Here is a 20,987-nt window from a genome sequence, read left to right as displayed (position 1 = left end):
CTCCCTTAAAGGGCCCCTCCCAGACACACTTTCATTAAACAGTGCAAGATACACAGAGCCAACAACTAGTTGCAGACCCTGTATATGCAGCACGGACCCCCAGCTGCAGCAGCAGCAGCCAGAAGCCCTGGGCTAAGGGCTGCTGCCCACGGTGACCACAGAGCCCCGCAAGGGCTGGAGAGAGAGTATCTCTCAACCCCCCAGCTGATGGCCGCCATGGAGGACCCCGCTATTTCGATGTTGCGGGACGCGGATCATCTACACGTCCCTACTTCGATGTTGAACGTCGAAGTAGGGCGCTATTCCCATCCGCTCATGGGGTTAGCGACTTCGACGTCTCGCCGCCTAACGTCGATTTCAACTTCGAAATAGCGCCCAACACGTGTAGACGTGACGGGCGCTATTTCGAAGTTGGTGCCGCTACTTCGAAGTAGCGTGCACGTGTAGACGCAGCCTTAGAGTTCCATACACTGCTCAGGAGCAATGCCTTCTGGGTGATTTCTTTATGGTAATCCAGATGGACCTGTGGGAAAGGAGGCTTCCTCATGCCATCCTCTGTGGAAACTCCAGAGCAAACCACTTAAGTCCCAAGGCTCCAGCACCAGTTCCAAAGAGGGAAATTCAAGCAAGCGATTGGGCTTCATGGGGATTGTGTGTCAGGTAAGAGCTAACTACAGTCTCAGTGGGGAGCACATTTACCTTCCCTTGGATGCTCTGGGGTGTGACCCAATCCCTGAGAGCAGTGGCGTGGCATGGAACTGCTCAGTGTCCGTTCAAAAGGTGGAAATAGGAAGCTGCAAGGAAAACACCAAAGAGAAAGACCTCGGGCAGCACGGAGAAGATCTACTGAGATAGGAGGACAACTACTGGGGTACTCCTGGAGACGGCTAGAAGTTTTGTCCTGAGACAGAGTGAAGTGGCGGAGACTTGTAAGTAACCTGTGCTACACCCAGAATGCAGGGGTTTAGGTCAAGTTAGCTGACGGCCAATTCTGAAGAGCGAATATGTCTGAGCCTTTCCCAATCTCCTTGTGAATGTTTTGCAGACAGAAGAAGAGACGTGTTGCTGATGGACAGTTACTTTCTCACAAGCCCTCCCTCCTGCATGTGACGATCAGCCAGTGCCCATGTCCAGTGAACCAGGTGTACTGCATGTGGGAGCACACTGCCTATATCAGACAGGTGCAACAGATGTACCTGGCTGTGTATTTCGCACCGCACAATAAAATTCTCCACTTTGCCTTTCAGCTTGGTGGGGGAAGGGTTGCATGCAACTTGATCTTGTTCTGGAGCAAGGCCGGGCAAGGGAAAAGAGAATCCTGGCACAGCTGAGCCTCAGAGCAGAGTTTAGCCTATCAGGATGTGTGTGTGAAGCAGACATCACTCCTCCTTGGCTGAAGAGGTAGCAGATTTGGGACTAGGCAAGGGGGCAGTTTTCCCATGGAAAGGAAATTAGCCACACAGCTGAGGGGGAGAATTAGAGGCAGCAAAACTTATGTTTCTCCAAAGCACAAGCATGGTCCCTGGAATCCCCCAGTGGGCACTATTTTGAAATGTTCACAGATCCACCACTCTTCAGGAATGAAGGCCTCATGGGACGGTCCTGCTCAGCACTTCATGGGAAAAGAGCGCGTTGCAATTTTGCCTCGAGCCAGAAGGGCCTGGTAAGTGTCAGCTCTCTGGGGCAGGGGCTCTCATTTTGTTCTGTCTGTACAGCCCCTAGTGCAGTGGAGGTCCTACTCCACAACCAATAGGCCTAGGCATCAATAACAATGGAAAGCAGGAGAGATGCAGGCCTTGCAAATTCTCTTCCTTCCTCCTCCTTGACAGTGGTGTAGGTCAGATTAGAATCAAACCCTTGGGAGGCAAGAAGGGGCAGCTGACAGAGATCTGGGCCAGAGCAAGAACGGAGTGGGACAGTACAGAACTCTGCTATCCCAGGTAACTGTGATGGCAGAATCACCAGTGCCGCGATGTTGGGTTCATGGGCGTTTCTGGAGAAGCTCAGTGTGAGTGACTCTCGCTCTGTGCTGGTTTCTAGCAGGGACGAGTGCCACATTGACTGCGGGGCCTTGTAAGGTTATTGCCATTGCTAGGGAGTTAATGATTTGCAGGATGACGTGGTGAGGATTAAAGGCCTTTCCAAGGGTCACTGGCTGGGAGCTTGTGGAGGCTGTGGGTCCACCCCCTACTTCACCCCTCCCCACACACACCTGATGTCACTCCAGGCGTAGGCCAGGGAAGATGGTGTCCATCACAGAGTTTCAGAGTGAGTAAAGGGCACAGCCTGAGGGCGCCTGGTTGTTAGTGATGCAGGAGGGACACAGCCAGGCTCAGAGGCTGGGGTTTATCTGCTCCATCCTGTGCGCAATGCTGTGAGTGCCGGCGCTCAGAGGCACGGCTGGGCTGGAGCTGGGGGCGGCTTTAGTCACAGCCGATCGGGGTGTATCACAGGCAGAGTGAACGACTGTCCTGCCCCAAAGGCCCTGCGCTTGGTACTGTCCCTGCAGACCCCAGTGGGTGTGTCTCAGCAGCACCACAGAAACACCCTCCCCCCGGAAGAGTGAAATGCTCAGGGCGCAGGGGCACAGGCACAGACATGGGGTGGCAGGTGGGGGAGATCCTGCGGAGGGAGGCAGCTATGGATCAGAAATGAGGCGGCACAGGCACAGCTGGGGGTGTGGGTGACGGCTGGGTGCCATTGGCGTACCTAAGAGAGGAGAGCTCAGCCTGGAATAGCCAGAGGAGGTACGGGTAAGGAGTGAGGCCATTGGCACAGCAGTCGGAGAGGGGGTGAGTGGGGAGCTCAGGACTGGAACAGCAGAGGGCTAGCAGCAGAGCTGGGCGCGTGGGGGGGTGTTTCTGGGTGCTCGCCTGCCCTTCTCCCAGCCCCGTCAGTGAGCTCCAGCTCTCCCTGCAGAGGAAAGGGAAGCGAGTAAATCGGGCCCTGACACACACGAGGTTTGCAGGCGCCTCCTGGGTTTTCAGCACAGCTTTTCCTTCTGCTAAACTCCTACGACTGCCCAGCCTGGACTGATCAATAAGTTGGGGAGCCCTGGGCCTGACCCAAACCTTGTTCCGGGAAATGGGAGGACCCCTAGTGCGTACTGGGCTTGGGATCAGCTCCACTGTGAAGAGGGAGTGGATTAGGAGGTGACCCTCTTTAACATCAGGCTGTCTCCTCCTCCCTCCTGGGATGCACACAGGGAGAGGGGTGGGAAAGTTCTCAATGACCCACACTAGGTAGAAATTATCATGACACGTTTCTAAATGCTGGTGGCGACCCACAACTTAACTTTATTTGCTGAGGTGGTGATGCAGAGGGGGACCACTGAGTAGATTTGGTGACCCAGTTTGGCAACAATCAAGACTCCCTTTTGTCTTAATGACACCGTCCTTCTGGACTGCTGGGCTCCTAACTGCTGTCTCTCCATCTGTTGCAGAGATTGGCGTGGGCCTTGTGGGCTTTGGCCTATTTTTTCTCTTTTTCGGGGTGCTCTTGTACTTTGACTCCGTGCTGCTGGCCTTTGGAAATGTGAGTACCTAAAAACCTCACCCTGCTTCCTTGGCCTTCCCGAGGGTGAAATACAACACTAGGACAAGTATTGGAGGGGTAGCCGAGTTAGTCTGTATCTTCAACAACAACAAGAGTCTTGTGGCACCTTATGGACTAACAGATATTTTGGAGCATAAGCTTTCGTGGGCAAAGACCTGCTTCATCAGACCCATGAGTCACTAGGACAAGTGTGCCGACACAATAACCCCTCTGAAAAGAGTCCCAACTCCTGTGGGCCTGTGCAGCTTCCTGTTATGAAAAGAAACAGGGTTAGTTTGGCTGTCCAAATCCTGCTGAGTTTTGTGTGAAATAAACTTGCTGGGTTTAAGTCCAGCTATGATGAGGGGTTCTGCCTCTTTGCTCTCGCCACCACTGGTGCTAAGTGATCCCCTTGTAGACAATCTCAAACGAGAAGCCAAGACTCAAATCACATGGAGACTAGCCTACTCTTCCACACTGCAACTGGGCCTTCCAATCAGGGTCGAGATACCTGATGTAGGTTACACTTGTATGGTGCTGCGCATATCTGTGCATATGTAAACAGAGCATTTCAGGCTCCAGGGAAATCAACCCAATACCTCTTTCACAGGCACTAAAGGCCTTCTAAAGTTATCTTGAACTTACGGCTCACAAGAACTATGGGCTTGTCTATACGTGGAGGTGCATTCAGTGTAAATTTAAAGTGGATTATCTTTTCCTGGCTAATTCCATGTGTGGATGATTTTACTCTGAAGCAGTTTAATCCATTTCCAGAGTGAGTTAAACTAATTCATCGTAAAGCACACTCGTGCCAGGATAAGAGCATCCATGCATGGCCTTGATTAAGAATAGTTAACCCAATTCCTGGTAACTCTCCCTATAGCCAAGCCCTGTAACATGAACACATTTTCATTCCCATGAAATATCAGAGACGTTGCCTTCCACGCCAAAGGAATCTGCTGGCATGTGAACAATCTACTGCAGTTGGTGCAGTCTTAGTGGGCTTCCACTGGTGAAAGTAACACCAGTGGGGAGGATGATACTTCTTTTGCAAAGTGCTCTAATACCTACTCATAAGAAGTGCTATGGAGAGGTTAGGTGTTATTGTAACAGAGCAGAATTTAGTCCTTCATTCTCTAGCTAGTGAACTGCCATCACCTGAAATTTAGGCAAGCGATGCAAGTCTGCTTCGTCCCTGCATCATTATCATCATGGTCTCTTGCAACTTCTATGACAGACCAAAGCCTTCTATAGAGGATATGCATTGTCCCTCATCATGGTTACATGGATTGCAAAGGCAGGCAAGTGGGATGCTGCATCAGAGCAATGGATGGTGCCTGGTTGATGGGTCAGAGGTGTTCCCTCTTGTTTTTTCCATCTGTGGGTGAAATAAATTTTGTTACTTGCCCCAAAGCACATGTATATGTGCACCATTAATATAAACACACGCTGCTGGTTGTAGGCACTCTGCTAATCAGTTGGGCAGCACCTGAATCTCTCCAGGCAGCTGCACAACCGCCCATCTTATGGGGATGCTGCTGGGGTGGGGAGATGCCTGTGTCAGCAAAGGGATAGAGAAGGATTCCCTTCAATGCACACAGGAAAGAGGAGCTAAAGTTGACACCCGTGCTTTTCATCCCGGTTAGGAATGGATGAAGGACATGTGTGCAGCTGTTCTAATGAGTCCCATGTGGCTCCATTTCCTCCACTTAGATCCTGTTCCTTTCTGGCCTGGCCATTATCATTGGCCTGAGAAGGACTTTCAGCTTTTTCTTCCAGAAGGAAAAGTTAAAGGGCACCAGCTTCTTCCTGGGAGGTATTCTCATCGTGCTCCTGAGATGGCCTCTTCTGGGCATGTTGCTGGAGACCTATGGCTTCATTGCCCTTTTCAGGTGACTTGTTCTCTAAGTGCATTGAGTTTTGGCCTTTGCCAATAGCCTTGGTAGGGTAGCCAGCCAAACTCCATAGGCCTGGAGCATTGTGGGTGAAAGAGGTGATGGAGGAAATCCCATTTGCCCTGAAGTATCCCTTAGAATCATAGCACACTAGAACTGGAAGGGACCTCGAGAAGTCATCAAGTCCAGTCCCCTGCCCTCACGTCAGGACAAAGCACTGTCCAGAGTCTCTAGACTGTGGTTTCCCAACTGGGGGGTGTGCCCCCTGGGGGGGCATGAAGAAATTCCAGGGGAGGGGGCGGGAGGCAACCCAGCCCCTCCCATCATTCCCCCCCAACGAAAGAAAGAGCCAGCCTTTGCTTCCAGTTCTCAGCCCCTGCCATTTCACATGGGCGACTCGGTGCAGCCTCTCTAAAAAGCAGGCAGCTGGCAAAGACCAATGTGGAGCTAGCTGCCTCCTGCAAAGGTGAGTAAGTGTGGGTTTGGGGGGCAGGTAGGAGGAGGAGGATGGGGTTAGATGGGGTTTTGGGGTTCCTGGTTCAGGGGATGGGGTTGGGGTAAGAGTGGGGGCTCGTGGTACCTGGCTTTGTGGACGGGGAGGGGTTTGGGCAGGCAGCTCGCAGGGCTTGTGGGGCTCAGACAGCTAGCTGGTTGGTGGAACTCATGGGGCTTGGGCAGCTGGCCCTGGCATCATAGGGCTCAGGTGGCTCGTGGCTTGGGCAGGTGGCCCCAGCAGCACAGGTGGCTGGTCCCAGCAGCACAGGGCTCAGGTTGGCAGTGGGGTGGCTCGCCCCAGCAGCATGGAGCTCGGGTGGCTCGGCATGGCAGGCAGGCTGCTGGCCCTGGCAGCATGGGACTTGGGTGGGCAGCTGGCCTGCAGCTGGGGCAGGTGGCTGGTCCCAGCAACATGGGGCTGGGGTGACTGGCGGGCAGGCAGGTGGCTGACTCCAGCAGGTGGGGGGCGGGTGGCTGGCCTTGGTGGCATGGGGCTCAGGCAGGTGGCTTTGGCAGTGCAGATTTCGGGCAGGCGGGTAGCTGGCGCAGGCAGCTCTGTCGGCAAGCACAGGGCTCAGGCACCAGGCACCCGCAAGGGCCCAAGAAAAACTATTTGTGCTTATTTTTAATTTTAAATAACATTTTATATCAAGTTTTTGTTTTTATTTTAAATTATGAATTGAATTGTTTGTAAAGGGGGGGATGATGGTAAAGAAGAGGGGGCATGAAAATCAAAAGGGGGGTGTGATGCCAAAAAGTTTGGGAACCACTGCTCTAGACCATCCCTGATAGGGGCTTTAATCTGACCTGCTCTTAAATATCTCCAGTGAGGGGGATTCCACAGCCTCCCTAGGCAATTTTTTCCAGGGTCTATCCAATCTGACAGTTACCAAGCATCTCATGCCACCACACGGCTGTCACAGGACTGGCTGTCCTATAGTTTGCAAGGCATCGATTTCAAACACTGTGAGCCAAAAGAGATTCCTCCAGACCTCACATCTCTACCAGCCCCACATGGCTACTGGACTACATGTCCTGTATGCATGTGTCCTGGCAATAGGGAGTTAAAACTGGCATGCAGCTGGAGAGACTATATTACCCCACTAGTGCAAGCTCCTGGGAACTTTTTAGACCTGGGTTTATTTTACTCAGTTATAGATCATGGGGGAAGTCCTTCCTTGACCCTAAATCAACTCTTCCCCAGCTTCTACTCAGTGATTAACAAGGATCTTTGTTTTGCTCCAGGAATTTTTTCCCCATAGCCTTTGGATTTCTGGGAACTTTGGGAAATATTCCATTGCTGAGCAAGGTAAGCAAGGCTTTGGGATTGGATTCCATGTAGTCGGAGGCATTGGTTTTCCTTGCTACTGGCAAAATATCCTTAGTAAGGATACTGGACCGAATTTTGAACTGGTGTGAACTGGCAGCGTTTCACTGACATCTCCGTAACATCACAGATTTACACATGCTGAGAATTTGGCCCATTCTCCTCTCACACTGGCTTCACATCTCTTGTAAGTTAAATGGTTTCAAATGAGTTACTCCCAATTTACAAAGGCAAAAGGAGTTAAGGAATCTGACCAAAAATGCCATTAATCTTCTACTCTCGCGCCCACTTGAATTGTTGGACTGTCCATGTTTCACAGTCCTAATTTAACACAGACCAAATCTCAGTTTTTAAGAGCTGGGATTTAAAGAAGCATTCAGATTTTGTGTCCTGTCTCATCTGATGTTTGTTCTTCCAGAACCTTTCTTTTGCTTTAGTCAGCTGCTCATTGCTCTAGCTGATCTGCTGCAATGAAGCTGCCTAAGCAGCAGTAATTTCTTGCGTGCTGTACAGCTGTGTTGCTTGCTTGAATTTTGCTTGTTTTCTCAGGATCTTTGGTACACTACAGTAGTTTTTGTCTCGTCCACTTTCAGCTCTAGACTCTGATGGATATTAGAAATGGTCAAAAATGCAGAAAATAGTTGCACAATTTTTGTTGAAATTTCACCAATGTGAATATTTTTGCCCAGCGCTAATTCATATGCTCATTAAACATCAGGGCTGTATCTTTTGAGCAGAGAAAAATTCTTACACTGCGGGTCTAGAATTACTGAATATCAGAGATAGCCATGTTAGTCTGTATCTTCGAAAACAGCAAGAAGTCCTGTGGCACCTTATAGACTAACAGATATTTCGGAGCATAAGCTTTTGTGGGTAAAGACCCACTTCATCAGATGAATCTGACAAAGCAGGTCTTTACCCATGGAAGCTTACGCTTCGAAATATCTGTTAGTCTATAAAGACCCGCTTTGTCAGATGCATCTGATGAAGTGGGTCTTTACCCACAAAAGCTTATGCTCCGAAATATCTGTTAGTCTATAAGGTGCCACAGGACTTCTTGTTGTTCTCGAATTACTGAGGAAACTATTTGTACTCCATAGCAAAGTGCACCAGGACTTCCATTGGTCGTCCCTTGCTACAATGCCATCTGACTGGTCCAGGGCAAGTCTGGGAGAGAATGACATTGTCCTGGACAAAACTTATGAAACTAAAATCAATATTATTCAGTTAAATTTAGAACTTTTTGTGGCCCATTGTATTCAAAATGCAGTTGTGTGCGGGTTATTGTGGAATTGGATGTAATTTCTCTAGATGCCTAACCAGTTAAATCTCTGAAAGTATTAGGAACTTCAAAAGGCTTTTGGGGACAATATCTATAGTTAGGAAGATGGAAATGCAAGTTCACTCCTCTGAAACCATCTCTTTGAGGAGAGAGACAATTGTCTACTGATAACTTGCTCTGAGAAATACAAAGACCCTTGAACTGTGTAGCAGCTGGATTAACATTCAGGTAAGTTCAGCAAAGTTCAGTTACTAAAACTCACCTGAATGTGCTAATTCTGAACTGAGGCTATTATGAATTTGAAACGACAGAGGTTTCCCCTCTATGGGGTTTTGAAGGACAAATTAGCCCATGTCAAAGTTGGGGTGATTTGTGGGAAGTTCATTAACATGTATGTTGGTTTTTTATTGTTTTTAGTACATTTAATACATTTTCTCTGTAATGTTTTCACCTTAAGGATAAATCAGCTCATCACGAGCTGTGTGGTTGCTTACATGCAGGTGGTTACTCTGTTCTCAGACTCTAATGAGAAGAAGGCAGGTCTGCTTAAGCAGTCTGTCTTCTGCTGGGAATAGCACACTGAAGTCTGGGAGCTGGTCAGCCTGGGAATGCCTCCATCAGAAAGGCAAGAGACACAGGCTCCCCGCAAGAAAGGCAACAGATGGAGAGCCAGCCTGAGAGTCAGAATTCCCTGTTAGCTGAGTACTTGGGCTGCCACCCAGGAGAAATTCAGGTGCAGCCCAGCTGATTAGCAGAGTGCCCATGGCCATCTAAAATGGGCAGCGTGTGTTTCCATTGGTGGTGCACATCCCCACATGACTCAGTGCACAAAGCAAAATTTATTCTCCCCATGGATGGAAAGAAAAATAGAAGGGAACGCTGCTGTGGGTGCCCTTGCTGAACCACTAGGGGAAATGAATGGTGCAGGTGTGCTGATCCCCAAGAGCCAGCGTGATCGTCAGCCCATTGTACAGCACACTGCCGCAGCCAGCTGCTGCTAATGAATTGCTCTTGTTGCAGCTCTTCCAGAAAGTAGGAGACACCAGCTCCCTGGTGTGACCTGGAAGAGTTTCCGACAGCTGGGGGAGACTGTCACCTGCTGTAGGCACTTGGATCCCTGGGCAGCCGGCTCTCATTGCACAGACACTGATCTGCTGTCTTTCCAAGCCAAGGACCTCCCGGACTGGATGTGCTCTCTTCGGTGTGACGGACCAGCTTGGACCTAAGAGAGACTCAAAAAATCCAGCTCTGCTATGAAATTGCTCCAATCTGACAGAGCTAGAGGATAGTCGCACCCTTCCAGGAGCCGCACTGGCATGAGCGAGTCCCCCAGACTTGTGCATGTTTTTTGCTTGGCTCTTTTGTCATGTGCCCGTGAGAGTGAAATTGTGTGTGGATTAAAAGATATGTCGGAGAGGAGATCTCACCACAGCCCCATTAGTGGGACACGCTGCTGTTAACACGTCCCTCAGAGCATGTAATATATCCCTCTTCTGATGGCTGCTTTGTAGAGGACAGGCGCCTACTGCAGCTAGGAAGATGAGGCATTGTTCCTGTAGCTCAGGTGAAAGAGGCTACCTAGATCAATGCCAGTTCAGATCAGTCTATGCCGGCTGTTGTCGCAGCTCCTGATCTCAGTGTAGACACACCCACTATGAGTAGCTCTCAGGAAAGATTCTGGACAACATTCCTTATTAAAAGTTCTTGTTATTCTTTTTAATAGAGTTTTTTTTTTAATGGAGAGTGTTGGGAACAGGCTTTCCCAGCTCTGGAAGGGGTCTTGTGGAAACATAAATGAATTGGGGAACTTGGAAAGGAGGTGCCCGGGTTTGAGTGGGTGCTTTAAGCATGAAGCTAAAAACAAAGTTAAGTCCGATGCCTCCTTGGTGAGATAGGAAGTGATGCAGAGTGTCTAAGAGGAGCATGGAAGTCCTGCAGGACTGATGGACATCTCAGACCCTCTTGGACTCCCTGTAAATTGGAAAGATCTCACACAAGAGAAATGTGCTGATGATTATTATTTTAATCCTAGTTTGTAATATTTTAAAAGTCTCTAAGCAGTAGGTGCTAAAACTGCAGGGCTTGCAATAATTTTTCTCTCTGGTTGCTGGGTCTTAGTTGTGAAAAGTGAGCTGTGTTCTCTTGATGAGCAGTCCATTTGCTTGTATCATGTCTTCCATATATACTCAAAGTGCTTTTCTGACTGGGAGTTTGCTCCCCTCGAAGTTGGTGGCAAAAGTCCCTGATCCAAGTGCATCGTGCAGAATCAGGCCCTTAAAAGATGTTGCAGCATTTGGCACGAAATAAAGTGAAGTCCCATTCCCTAGACCAGTCAACTTGCTGATGGCTCCCGGATGCTGCACCTTACTGCAGCACCTTGGGGAATCCCCCCAGTGCGAGCAACAGAGCTCCAGTGCAGTCCTGAATGTAGGGGCATGATGGCAGGGGGAAATGACCCAAGCACTCTTAGCTCCATCTCTTCTGGGCAGCAGAACAGCCAACAGGCCCAGCGCTAACCCGAGGAGAGCAAACTTTTGATGTTGGGCCCCACATTTTGTCCCTGCAATTGGCGGCCCACACCTGCCCAACCTGTCTAATGTAATCAAAACTGATGGAAATTTCAGTTATGTTCATATGAAAAAAAACCTTTTGGCTCATGTGAGAAAATCACCCCGGACTGAAACTCTCTAGTCCAGCACCCTCAGGACCTAACCAGTGGTGGACAAGAGAAGTTGCAGGAGGATGGAAGATCCAGTATTGTCTAGCAGTATTACCAACACTTCCACTGCTTGCTGGGCTCTTAGGAGACATTCAGGGGTAAATTACAGCTAAAGAACAGCACAGAACACTGAGAGCCAGGACTGAGAATTGTAAACAAACTTTGTGGGACCACAGCAAACTTGGCCTCATCCTTAAGTGGTCCTCTGGTTAACTAAATTCATGCTGGATTATAGATGTTGCTGGAGGAGCGAGAGTTCCAGATTCGACACGTTCAGCCTGTATATAGAACGTGAAGACTTTAGTAATGCGTCTATAAATGTGAACATGCAGACATAAAAACAGCAACAGAGTTCAACATTTTTAATGAGATGGATGAGCCTGAGACCCAGCAGCCACCATTACACACTTTTGCACCCCTCTGAGGGGGCCGGCCCACCCCCTTTGCACACCCTTGCTCTAAATTACATGCCTTTCCCTGGAGCAGGATCTAGCAGATAAAGGATCTGTGAAGCCTGGCTCTTGCCCTGCCTGGACTGCTCTGGCCTGCACAACATCATCCCCTTAGAATGCAGCCGCTCTGGGAGACAGGCAGTTATATAAACTCCCATTCAGCCCCCATTAACATCTCATGACCAATCCTGGGAGAGCAAATCACCTCTTCTGTGCGCAATGACCATGAGAAACTGAATTCTATCTGGGGCCCTGAATTAATCAAGAGCTGCTGTGGGGGAAGCAGTTGATTGTGGGGGAGAGCTGTGTACAGCCATCAACTGCTCATTACTTCTGATAATTATATTTCGTTTTTAAAAGACGCTGCTGCTGCTAACCAGGAACAAATGGAGCGGGGAGGAATGTACTAAATGGGACGCCCAGATGCCAAGTAGACAGCTCAGAGCTGATCTATTGAGAAGCAGGGCATGTCCTTTTCCGCTGCCTGCAGGAGCGTGCTCTGCTGTCGCGATGATGAAGCAACAAAGGACTTCAGAAACAATGAGCCCTCCTAAGCCCGCCTCGGAGCTGAAGGCCTTGAATCTGGCTGAGGACATGCGGTGAGGCAGGACAAGTGCACCCATCCTGTCTTGCATGTGGCAGGTTCTGCAGATTGTATTGCAGCCCTGCTGTTTGAGAGAGATCAGGCAGCAGGCTGAAGGGACTGAGGCCAGAGCTGCAGCTGGCGTAATTCTGCATGGACTGGAAGTCAGTGGAGTGGGGCCAGCATCCCACAGCTGGGAACCTGGCCCTCCTACCTTGTATGATAACACACCTGTGATCACAAGATCACTTTCTTGCCTGAATGTTCTACCTGCTTTGGCCTCATCCTGTCTCTGTGTAGCCAGACAACATTCCGGTCCTTCGCCCCCTGCAGCACATGCCCTAAGTTACGCTGACGTGGGGTGGGGGAAGAGATCGCATGAGTTGCTGCAGTGGGGATAAGTGGGGTACAGGGTGATAAGTGATAGGTTATGCAGCAATTTGCTCTCAGCATGCACAGTTCAAGCCCAGCTTAGTGGCCTAGGGACAGCAAGTAGCTTCACCACCACCGACTCTTTGGTGACACTGGGGTGGAATGAGTGTGTTGGGTCTCAGACTGAGTTCCATCCCCATGCCAGAAACTAGCAACCGTAAGGCTGCTCAGCAGAGAGCTCGAGCAGGGAGATGAACAGCTCTTTCACAGTGCTGGGGGGCAAAAGGAGCGGGTGCTCTTCCTCCCAGAGGGTGCATTATTACCGCCCCTCGCTCTAAGGCAGGTCTAGAGCCAGTCCTGCTGGCCTGCAGGTGACCATCACATCAACTTGTCCTGTAATTAGCAAGAGCCTGGTACACAATGGGGAGCAACCCTGTCTCTGTCCAGAGGCAAAACAGATCCACTGGGCACCGCTTCTGAGTGGTGGCTCTTGCTTAAATCCCCCCCCTCACCTCTTGCAGCAATGACAGCTGCTTCCCATCCAGGGTCAGCTCCCAGGACTTGCCTGAGTAAAGGCTTCTAGACTTGTCCCCTGCCCAGTAGTGAATGGAGCAGCGCACATCTGTGTTCTACAGCTGTGGAATATCTTTCTGCAACTAGTGAGCTGCTGAATTCCTCCAGAGCCATTCCTGGGAAAGCTTAGGGCATGGTGTGATGGGAGCTTCAGGTTACGGGCAGCTCAGGCGGATTCCTTGGGGTCCTCTCACTAGAGTTTGCTGTTCCCCTAGTGTCCTGTAAAATGCTCATATTCATTATGTGTATCTCCTTGGAACATTAGGAGAAAATGCAAGAGGGAGCTGGGCTGATTCGACTCTTTGTGATCCAGGCGTCTGGGGACTGACCTGGGAATCAGCAGGCCCCAGTGAATGATATTGGTTTGTGGGAGCAGATCATTTAATAGTAAGGCTGTCCACAACTGTGCTTCTGTCTCCTTACTCAGAAGTCACTGGCAGTTCTTTGCTTCGTGTGGCATATTAAGGGCTACATTTGTCCTATCTGGAGGATTAAATTCATACCTAAGTGTTGGACCAGCTCTCTGCACTGGTAAATTTTAGTCCAGTGCTCTGTATCCCCTCAGGTTTCTGTAAATAACACACTTTAGTTTGAAGCCTCTTAACTCCTGCCTCTGCTGGTTGCACCCATGCTCTCTGGCTCCCTGGGGCTATCAGGCTCTGAGCCTAACGTGGGTAGTGATGCTCAGGCATTTTCCACCCCATGTTGTTTCACTGCAGAGTGCAGAACCTGAAGCTTTGCAAAACAGGATGAATGAGCTTCAGTGCGTCTTCTGACTCGCCACATGTTTGGGGAAGAAGGTTTGAAATTGCTGAAACATCCCATTGTGACATTTTGCAAACCAGAAAGTTATACCAGCATAGCTACGTTGGTATAGGCTCTGTGGTATAGATGGACCTTGAGTGGAGGAAAAGAGATTAAGAAGTGGAGGAAGGGAGCGGGAGATCCAGATACGTTGATTTCTATGAGCTGGGTATCTTCATTGACATCAATAGAATGAGGCCGATTCATACCAGCCGAAGATCCTGTCTAGAGCTGGGCAAGTTGCATTCACTTGTTTAAAAAGGAATATTGTGAACTGGTGCGTTGCAGCTGCAAGCAATCAAGAGAAAAAGATTAGTGGTAATTTTCTGAAATGAAGTTGCTGGGGAGGGTCAAAGCAGGTTAAGTAGAGGTGGGTCCAAGCCTGGCTGACATCACAACCTGCTCCTATAATAAAGGGCAGAGGTTTATCCTGAAGAAGGAGAGAGAACCAGCCTGCCAAGGCAGCTGCTCACTTGTTGGTAAGGGACCGGAGCGAGGAGAAGAAGCTCATTGCTTGCAGCCCCCCCTTTGCACACAGAGAAGCAGAGGTAAGTCAAGGACAAGAGCACTTAAGAACTAAGCTGTAAGTCATTTTTTGTTTCTTCTCTAGTGAAAATTTGGGTTTGCTTTTCACAGACACTTTTTAAGTGGAAACCCAAATGTCCTGATTTGCAAAGAGGTGCGTGTTTAAGAAAAGGCAGATTTTAAATAGTCAAACTAAAGAGCAGCAGCAGTAAATCAAATATGATCGTGCAGTGTGTGGTGGTAGCAGAAGGACCTCCCAGGCTTCAAGGAGTTAAATGCTGATCTCTAGAGCTTTCCCAAGCAACAAAATGGGTTTCACACCATTTTACAGATGGGGAAACTGAGGCATGGGACAACAAAGCACCTCTTCCCAAGGTCTCACAGGTTTTGTCTACAAGGCTGCTGCTAACACTTCTGTTGCACCATTGGAAGCAACAGTAGGCATGCCAGTAGACCAGACACCCACTTGCATTTTAAACACCGTGTCATCTAGCCCCGTTCACAATACGATTAGTTAACATGGAACTCAAAAGACCAATAGCAGCAGGTTGCACACCTCTGCTGTGTGGCTATGAATGACAAATACGAATTGGTGTTAGCAAACATATAGGAATTTTTAAAAAAAATCCCTAGTGTAGACCAGGCTAAAATGAGCCAGGGGCAGAATCTTGGTCTCCTGGCTCCCTGTCCTGTGCTGGTTTGTTGCCATCCAACATTTTGACCCAAGAACATGAAATTGCTGTTGGAATGTGCCACTGGGAAGCAACTTGGGTCTTGAACTAAACTGTGCGTGTGAAATCCAGGTTCCATCAATGTCCATGGCAAAGTTCCTGTTGACTGAAATGAGGCCAAGACTTCATACTCTAAATTCTGCCTTATTAGCATTACCACTTGCTCTTACAGCTCAAATATTTCAAGTGGCTAGAAGAGGAATTCCTTTTGCTGGGACTTCACAACTAACAAGCTGTCCTGTAGCACCTGAAAGACTAAGACATTTATTTATTAGGTAACGAGCTTTTGTGAGTAAGACCAACTGTGGGTTTTACGTAAGGCCCACCCATGAAAGCTTGTTACCTAATAAATAAATGTGTTAGTCTTTCAGGTGCTACAGAACTGTTTGTTATTTGTGACACTACAGACTAATACTGCGACCCCTCTGAGTCGATTTTGCTGGGACTGTGAGTCCAACAAATTTCTTCAAACTGAAAGGGAATGAGATTGAGAGTGTGGGCACCTAAGTCTGTGTTTCTTATGTTTTCCCAAGAACTCCAAAGAACTAGAGAGAAATAAGATTATTCCATTAAATTTTAGAATGTTCTTGCATAGGAAGGAACTCTTTAAGTCTTTTATTTATTTTTTCAGTGTTCAGATCTGCCCTACATCAGAAAGGAGAAAATGCACCTTGAGCATATAAGTGAACACTTTTTTTTAAAGAAAATAGGACGGGTTTCCTGGAATTTGAAGACCATTTGTTGTCTTGCATCTTACAAGCAAATGAAAATGGTGAACCTCCTTGTTAGTTCCAGATAGCCTGTTCAGTTGAGAGCAGTAGTTCTCAAACTTTTCTTCATGGACCACTTCAAAGTTGTTGGGGGTCTCGGCAACCCACTTATTGATCTTCAAAAATGTTGTTTGTACAGAGAGCCGACTATCAGAAAGCACTTAAAGTAGTGTTTTTATCTAGAGTGTGTGTGTGTGTGTGTGTGTGTGTGTGTGTGTAGATATAGATATAAACCCCTTAATAATTAACATTTTTGCTCTACAAATAAAAACACACAACTCATATTTTAATATCAGTGCTCTTGTCTCGGATGGATGTGCTCTACCCCCTGCCATGGTAGCCCCAAGCCCAGGCCCATTTTCAGAAGTCCCTGGGGACATACCAGACCTGCTGACTTTTCCTCGGGTCTCTAGGCTCAGGGAGGCCAAAGCTTCCTTTGGAAAGGGACTTTCATGGCTACCTCAGAAGAGAGCCCACTGTGGACGCACTTGGCTTTAATCTGCTGCATTACTGACCCCACCAGCAGATTTGGGGGTGCTTTTGATGTGTCTTTGGCTGGGCCTGCTGGCTAAGCTCAGCTTTCATTGACCAGCCTGATCTCTTTGCTCAAAGGCTCTGTGCACAGTTAGCTGCTCCTGTAGTTGTGTGCAGGCAAAGGAAAGGGAGGTTGGTGGTTGTCCTGCCACCTTTGTCCCTGTTTTACTTTGTACCCCACCAAAGCCCCTCTGTAAGGTGCCAATCCTGCAGGCCTGTCGTGTGCTTCCCTTGATGCAGAGGAGTTCCCTTTGAAGGGATATGTGGGGAAATGAGCAATGTCTGAATGCCTTGAATCTTGGACTCAGCTCTTTATTCGATGGTCCACAATTCCCTGCCCCAGCCTGAGGGAGCCATTTTAAATTTTAGGCAGTTGAACTCGCTAGTTCCAACAGTGAATAAGCAGTGACTTTCCTGCAGAGACAGGACCGCCCAGGACTGGTGGCTGTCATGTGAGCAGGTTTTAGCCCAAAGACTTGTCTTTTAAACTGCTCTGCTTGAATAGCAGAACATCCCTGGAGACTGGAAACAATCCGGCAAATGGTTGTTGCTTTCTTCTCTTGTGTTCTCTCCTCCTTGGTTTGATCTTTCAGGTCTAGACCAGCCCGGGATGAGTCCTTTCAGCATCATGCTCCTGCTTCTGTTCTTCGGCATGCCATTTGGGAAACCGGAAGAAAGATATGTCCTCCACTGGAGCCCTCAACACACAGGTAATGTGCCTGCCCAGGGAGATCCTGAGCCCCAGCACCTCTGGGTTTCTCAGTTCAGAGCCCCTGTGCCTCTGGACTGGCTGCACCAGTTGTGAAAGTTACAAAACTGTTTAAGTCCTGGCACCTCTTTTACTACAGATTATGTGTTGGTAGTGGTGAATTGCTGCCTTGAGCCCAGGAACTCATTGCACCAGGGGCTTTACAAACCCACAACAAAGCCAATCCCTGTCCCAAAGAGACTCCAATCCCTTAAAAATTGAAGATGTTAAAATGCTTTTATTTCATCAGGGATGCAACTGCGCAGGCTGCCCTCGAGCTAAATGAATCTGATTTTCCAAGATGCTGAGCACCCAAAAACCCAGTGAACGTCAACGGGAACTGCAGATGCTCAGCACTTCTTGAAAAACCAAGCCGTAAGGGCTACATTTTCAGAAGAGCTCAGGGCCAGATTTTCAAGTGCTGTGAACACCACAGTTGGGGCCTGATTTTTCCAAAGTGCTCTGCATATGGGGGGCAGAGCAGAGTTCCTTGTAAGCTGAGTGCTTGGGCAGCCATCGAGCTGATTAACAGAGTGCCTATGATGCCTACAGCTGGCAGCGTATGTGTCTATGAATGGTGCACATCAGCTCATGACTTGGTGCGCATAACAACATTTATTCCACACATGGGTGGAAAAAAAATAGAGGGAACCCTGCTGCAGAACTTGTTTGACAATTGGTTCTGAATTCAAGCGCCTGTAAGCTCTTGGGGGACAGAGACTTGTCTGCCTCTTACTGTGGCAGCACCTAGCTGGGGGGGGCCCTGCTCTTGGCTGATCCTCCCACATGGCTGGGGTAAATACCAGCCAGTCATAATAAATGGGAGCTGAGCTCTTCTGAAAACCCACAGGGCAACATACAAAAACTTTGTGAACTGTCTCCCTGTTCTGGCCCCTGGGTGCCCCACAGCGTTAACTCATAGGTTGATAAACTTCCAAAGCTCGGCAGGTGAATGTGGGGAGCAGGCGGGAGAGGGGTGCGGGAGCTGAGGAAGGTGATGAAGGGCCCTGGATAGTGAAAGGCAGCCAGGCCCCACTGGGGCAATACATTATGTATTTACTTATATTGCAGAGGTGCTAAGGAGCCTGGATCATGCACCAGGACCTCGGTACAACATGAGGACAGAATCTGCCCCCATATGCCTGGCATTTCTCTGGCCACTTCCCCTCACCATCTCCCTCTGCCCCTTTCTCTATAGGTGACCCTTTGAAATACCTAGCCAGGCTGGCCCATGAGGCTCCTGGGAAGGCAGAACCAAAACCCATGTCGGGGCTGCTGGACAAGCTCCCAGAGAACCAGGTGCAGCTGGAGCAAGGGATCCGTCCAGCCAGGAGCAGAGCCATCTCCGTCCTCCACAACTCACCACTCGTGGGGCGGGAGAAGGATTTCTCCACCTACAACTGGAATTCGTTTGGCTTGTGCTACAGCAAGAGAAGCGCAGACGTGGTGGAAGCCAAGGTGAAAATTTTTTGAAACCAAGGAGCAAGCAGCTGGAGCTGTGGGTAGGGGAATGAATGAACTGCAGCCAATGTAGCTTTACAGTGGATTCTCCAACTTTCTCTGCTTTCTATCCCAAGGGTGCAGGAGGAAGGCATGGGTGAGGGAGAAGGAGAGGCCACAACTTTCCAAAAGTTTGGGGGCGATTCTGTTGGGGGTGAAGGGAGTCAAACTGAGATACTTCAAGCCTGATTCTCAGAGGGGGCCAGCACTCACAGTTGCCATGACATCAGTTCAATTTGTGGGGTGCACAGCCCCTGTGAGAATTAGCCCTTCATGATCATAGGTCTCCCTGGCCTCTGTTGGCCAGAAGCTGAGAATGGTCAACAGGGGACGGATCACTTGATGCTTGATTACCTGTTCTGAGGTAAGCTTCATTGGCCACTGTTGGCAGACAGGTTGCTGAGCTGGATGGACCTTTGATCTGATCCAGTCTGGTCATTCCCATGAGTCTGGGCACTTAAAAACTGGAGGCGCTGGAAAGCAGAGGGCACTTATGAAAACGTTGGCCCCAGAGGCACATGAGACCCCAAGGCTTAAGTCAGCATGGAGTCCATATAATAATACTGCATAAGTAGTTCCTTTAACGGCTCAAGTGTAGGGGTGTCCTTGCCCAAATGCCTGGTCTGTAAGACCCACAGGGCCTCTTGCGCTCTCAGCCTCACACGGGGCTGGATTCTAAGAAGCAGTGATGCACGAAGCTCACCAGTCCTGCCGCATTCTGACCATGGTGTTTTCAACGAAGGAAGGACCCCGGTGGGCAGCCAGCTCTCCCATGCTGACCGTGAAATTGAGCCAGACCCACCTATGCCAAGAACAGGGCCCAAAGGGGGACTGGGTTTAGATGTCGCATTGTGGAGCCCACGTCTGGCCCTGAACATGCAACATGCTTTAGGATTTATTCTTCTGTGGGTGCATATGAGGCCCTCCCATGTCTGGCTGGTTGACTCACTTCCTTCTGCCCCGTCTCTGAACCAGTCCCTAACTTTTCCATTGTATGGCCCCTAGCTTACCAGGGAGTGTCTCCTGGCCACGTCCCCCCTCGTTGGCGATGTGGACTCCAGATTGGCTAGGGCGTGAGCTGTCCGTCCAAGAATCTCTGAACAGCAGGAGAGGAAGGGCTGAGATTCCCTTCCCTTCGCTGTTCCCACATGTTGGTCTGATGATCAGAGGGGCTGAGCTTACACAGCATCCACTGAAGTCATGGGAAGTGCAGGCTTTTTCGAAAATCAGGCCCATCCTGGCTACCAAGCCTTTGGCATTTAAATGCGTACGTGCTCTTGGATGAAACACACAGTGGCCCTTGGCATTCAGTGTCAAGGCTTGTTGCAGACGTATTATCGAGCCCGTTCCTTACGTGGTTGTACTCCCTGAGTAAGGCCCAAGGACAGGCCGAGTAAGAAGTCCGGACTTGGGACCATTGTAAACAATTCCCCAGGTAGTTGATTGTACAGTTTGCTGAGCATGCAGGAAACAAGAAGGGGCTGAGTCTGCTTCCAGAGTCACCTCATTTTGTTCGAGTGTTTCTGCTGGTGCCTGTGAGTCTCTGATGTTGTTTAATAAAGGCTGCTCTGTCTTCTTCCTCTGCGTGGTGCTGAACCCCCTCCCCACTGGGCTTTGTCCGGGGCTCATTAGGCATTGTATAAAAGCAGCGTCCTTATCAGCGAGAGCTGCGCTGCCCGGGGCGAAGGGAGCAAAGACACAGCCAACTAAAGGAGCCTCCCGGCTGTGCAATAGACTTTGCTAACAAGTTGGCAGGGTGGGAAGCAGTTTCCCCCGTGACTTGAGCAATCGAGCCGCTGCCCATGGGAGATTCAGGTGGCACCCAGCTGATGAGCAGAGCGCCCACAGCTAGCAGTGTGTTTCTTTTGGTGGTGCCCATCTGCACATGCCTTGGTGCACATAAAAAAATTTATTCTGTCCAGAGATGTTAAAAAATTAGAGGGACCCCTGGTGGGGAGATTTGAGTCCTGCACTGTGATGGGGTGAACGTGTGATGAACCTATTAAACAGGAGGCAGCATGTCCTAGCAGAACCCCCCACCTCCGCCACACACAGCCCCTTCCTCCTTGTCAAGTAGGAGAAAGAACTCTGGCCCAGAACACAACAGGGGCGAGGTTCCTTCTTTTTCCATCCATGGGCTGAA

The 20,987-nt window shown here is 49.4% G+C and overlaps 1 protein-coding gene across 8 annotated transcripts; it reads left to right on the top strand.

Annotated features, from left to right (window-relative positions):
• Nucleotides 1-1,591: 1,591 nt before the first annotated feature.
• Nucleotides 1,592-20,408, top strand: LOC142001849 (vesicle transport protein GOT1A-like). Of its 8 annotated transcripts, none has more exons than XM_074977459.1 (6): nt 1,592-1,663; nt 3,443-3,534; nt 5,314-5,426; nt 7,170-7,233; nt 17,190-17,306; nt 18,543-20,408. In XM_074977459.1, exons 3-6 carry the CDS (start codon nt 5,373-5,375, stop codon nt 18,815-18,817), a joined length of 510 nt encoding a protein of 169 aa, XP_074833560.1. In that variant the 5' UTR covers nt 1,592-1,663; nt 3,443-3,534; nt 5,314-5,372; the 3' UTR covers nt 18,818-20,408. The 8 variants fall into 8 exon arrangements, 6 of the variants coding, with proteins under 6 accessions (XP_074833560.1, XP_074833563.1, XP_074833558.1 ...); XR_012642576.1 differs by lacking the exon at nt 1,592-1,663 and adding an exon at nt 2,223-2,268 and having other exon boundaries at nt 5,248-5,426; nt 18,543-18,572; XR_012642577.1 differs by lacking the exons at nt 1,592-1,663; nt 17,190-17,306; nt 18,543-20,408 and adding exons at nt 2,223-2,268; nt 8,590-8,761; nt 9,554-11,208 and having other exon boundaries at nt 5,248-5,426.
• Nucleotides 20,409-20,987: the final 579 nt, after the last annotated feature.

This window comes from Carettochelys insculpta, chromosome 26 (genome assembly GCF_033958435.1).
Source record: "Carettochelys insculpta isolate YL-2023 chromosome 26, ASM3395843v1, whole genome shotgun sequence".
Lineage (NCBI taxonomy): Eukaryota > Metazoa > Chordata > Testudines > Carettochelyidae > Carettochelys > Carettochelys insculpta.
This window is presented reverse-complemented; position numbering and strand designations above follow the sequence as displayed.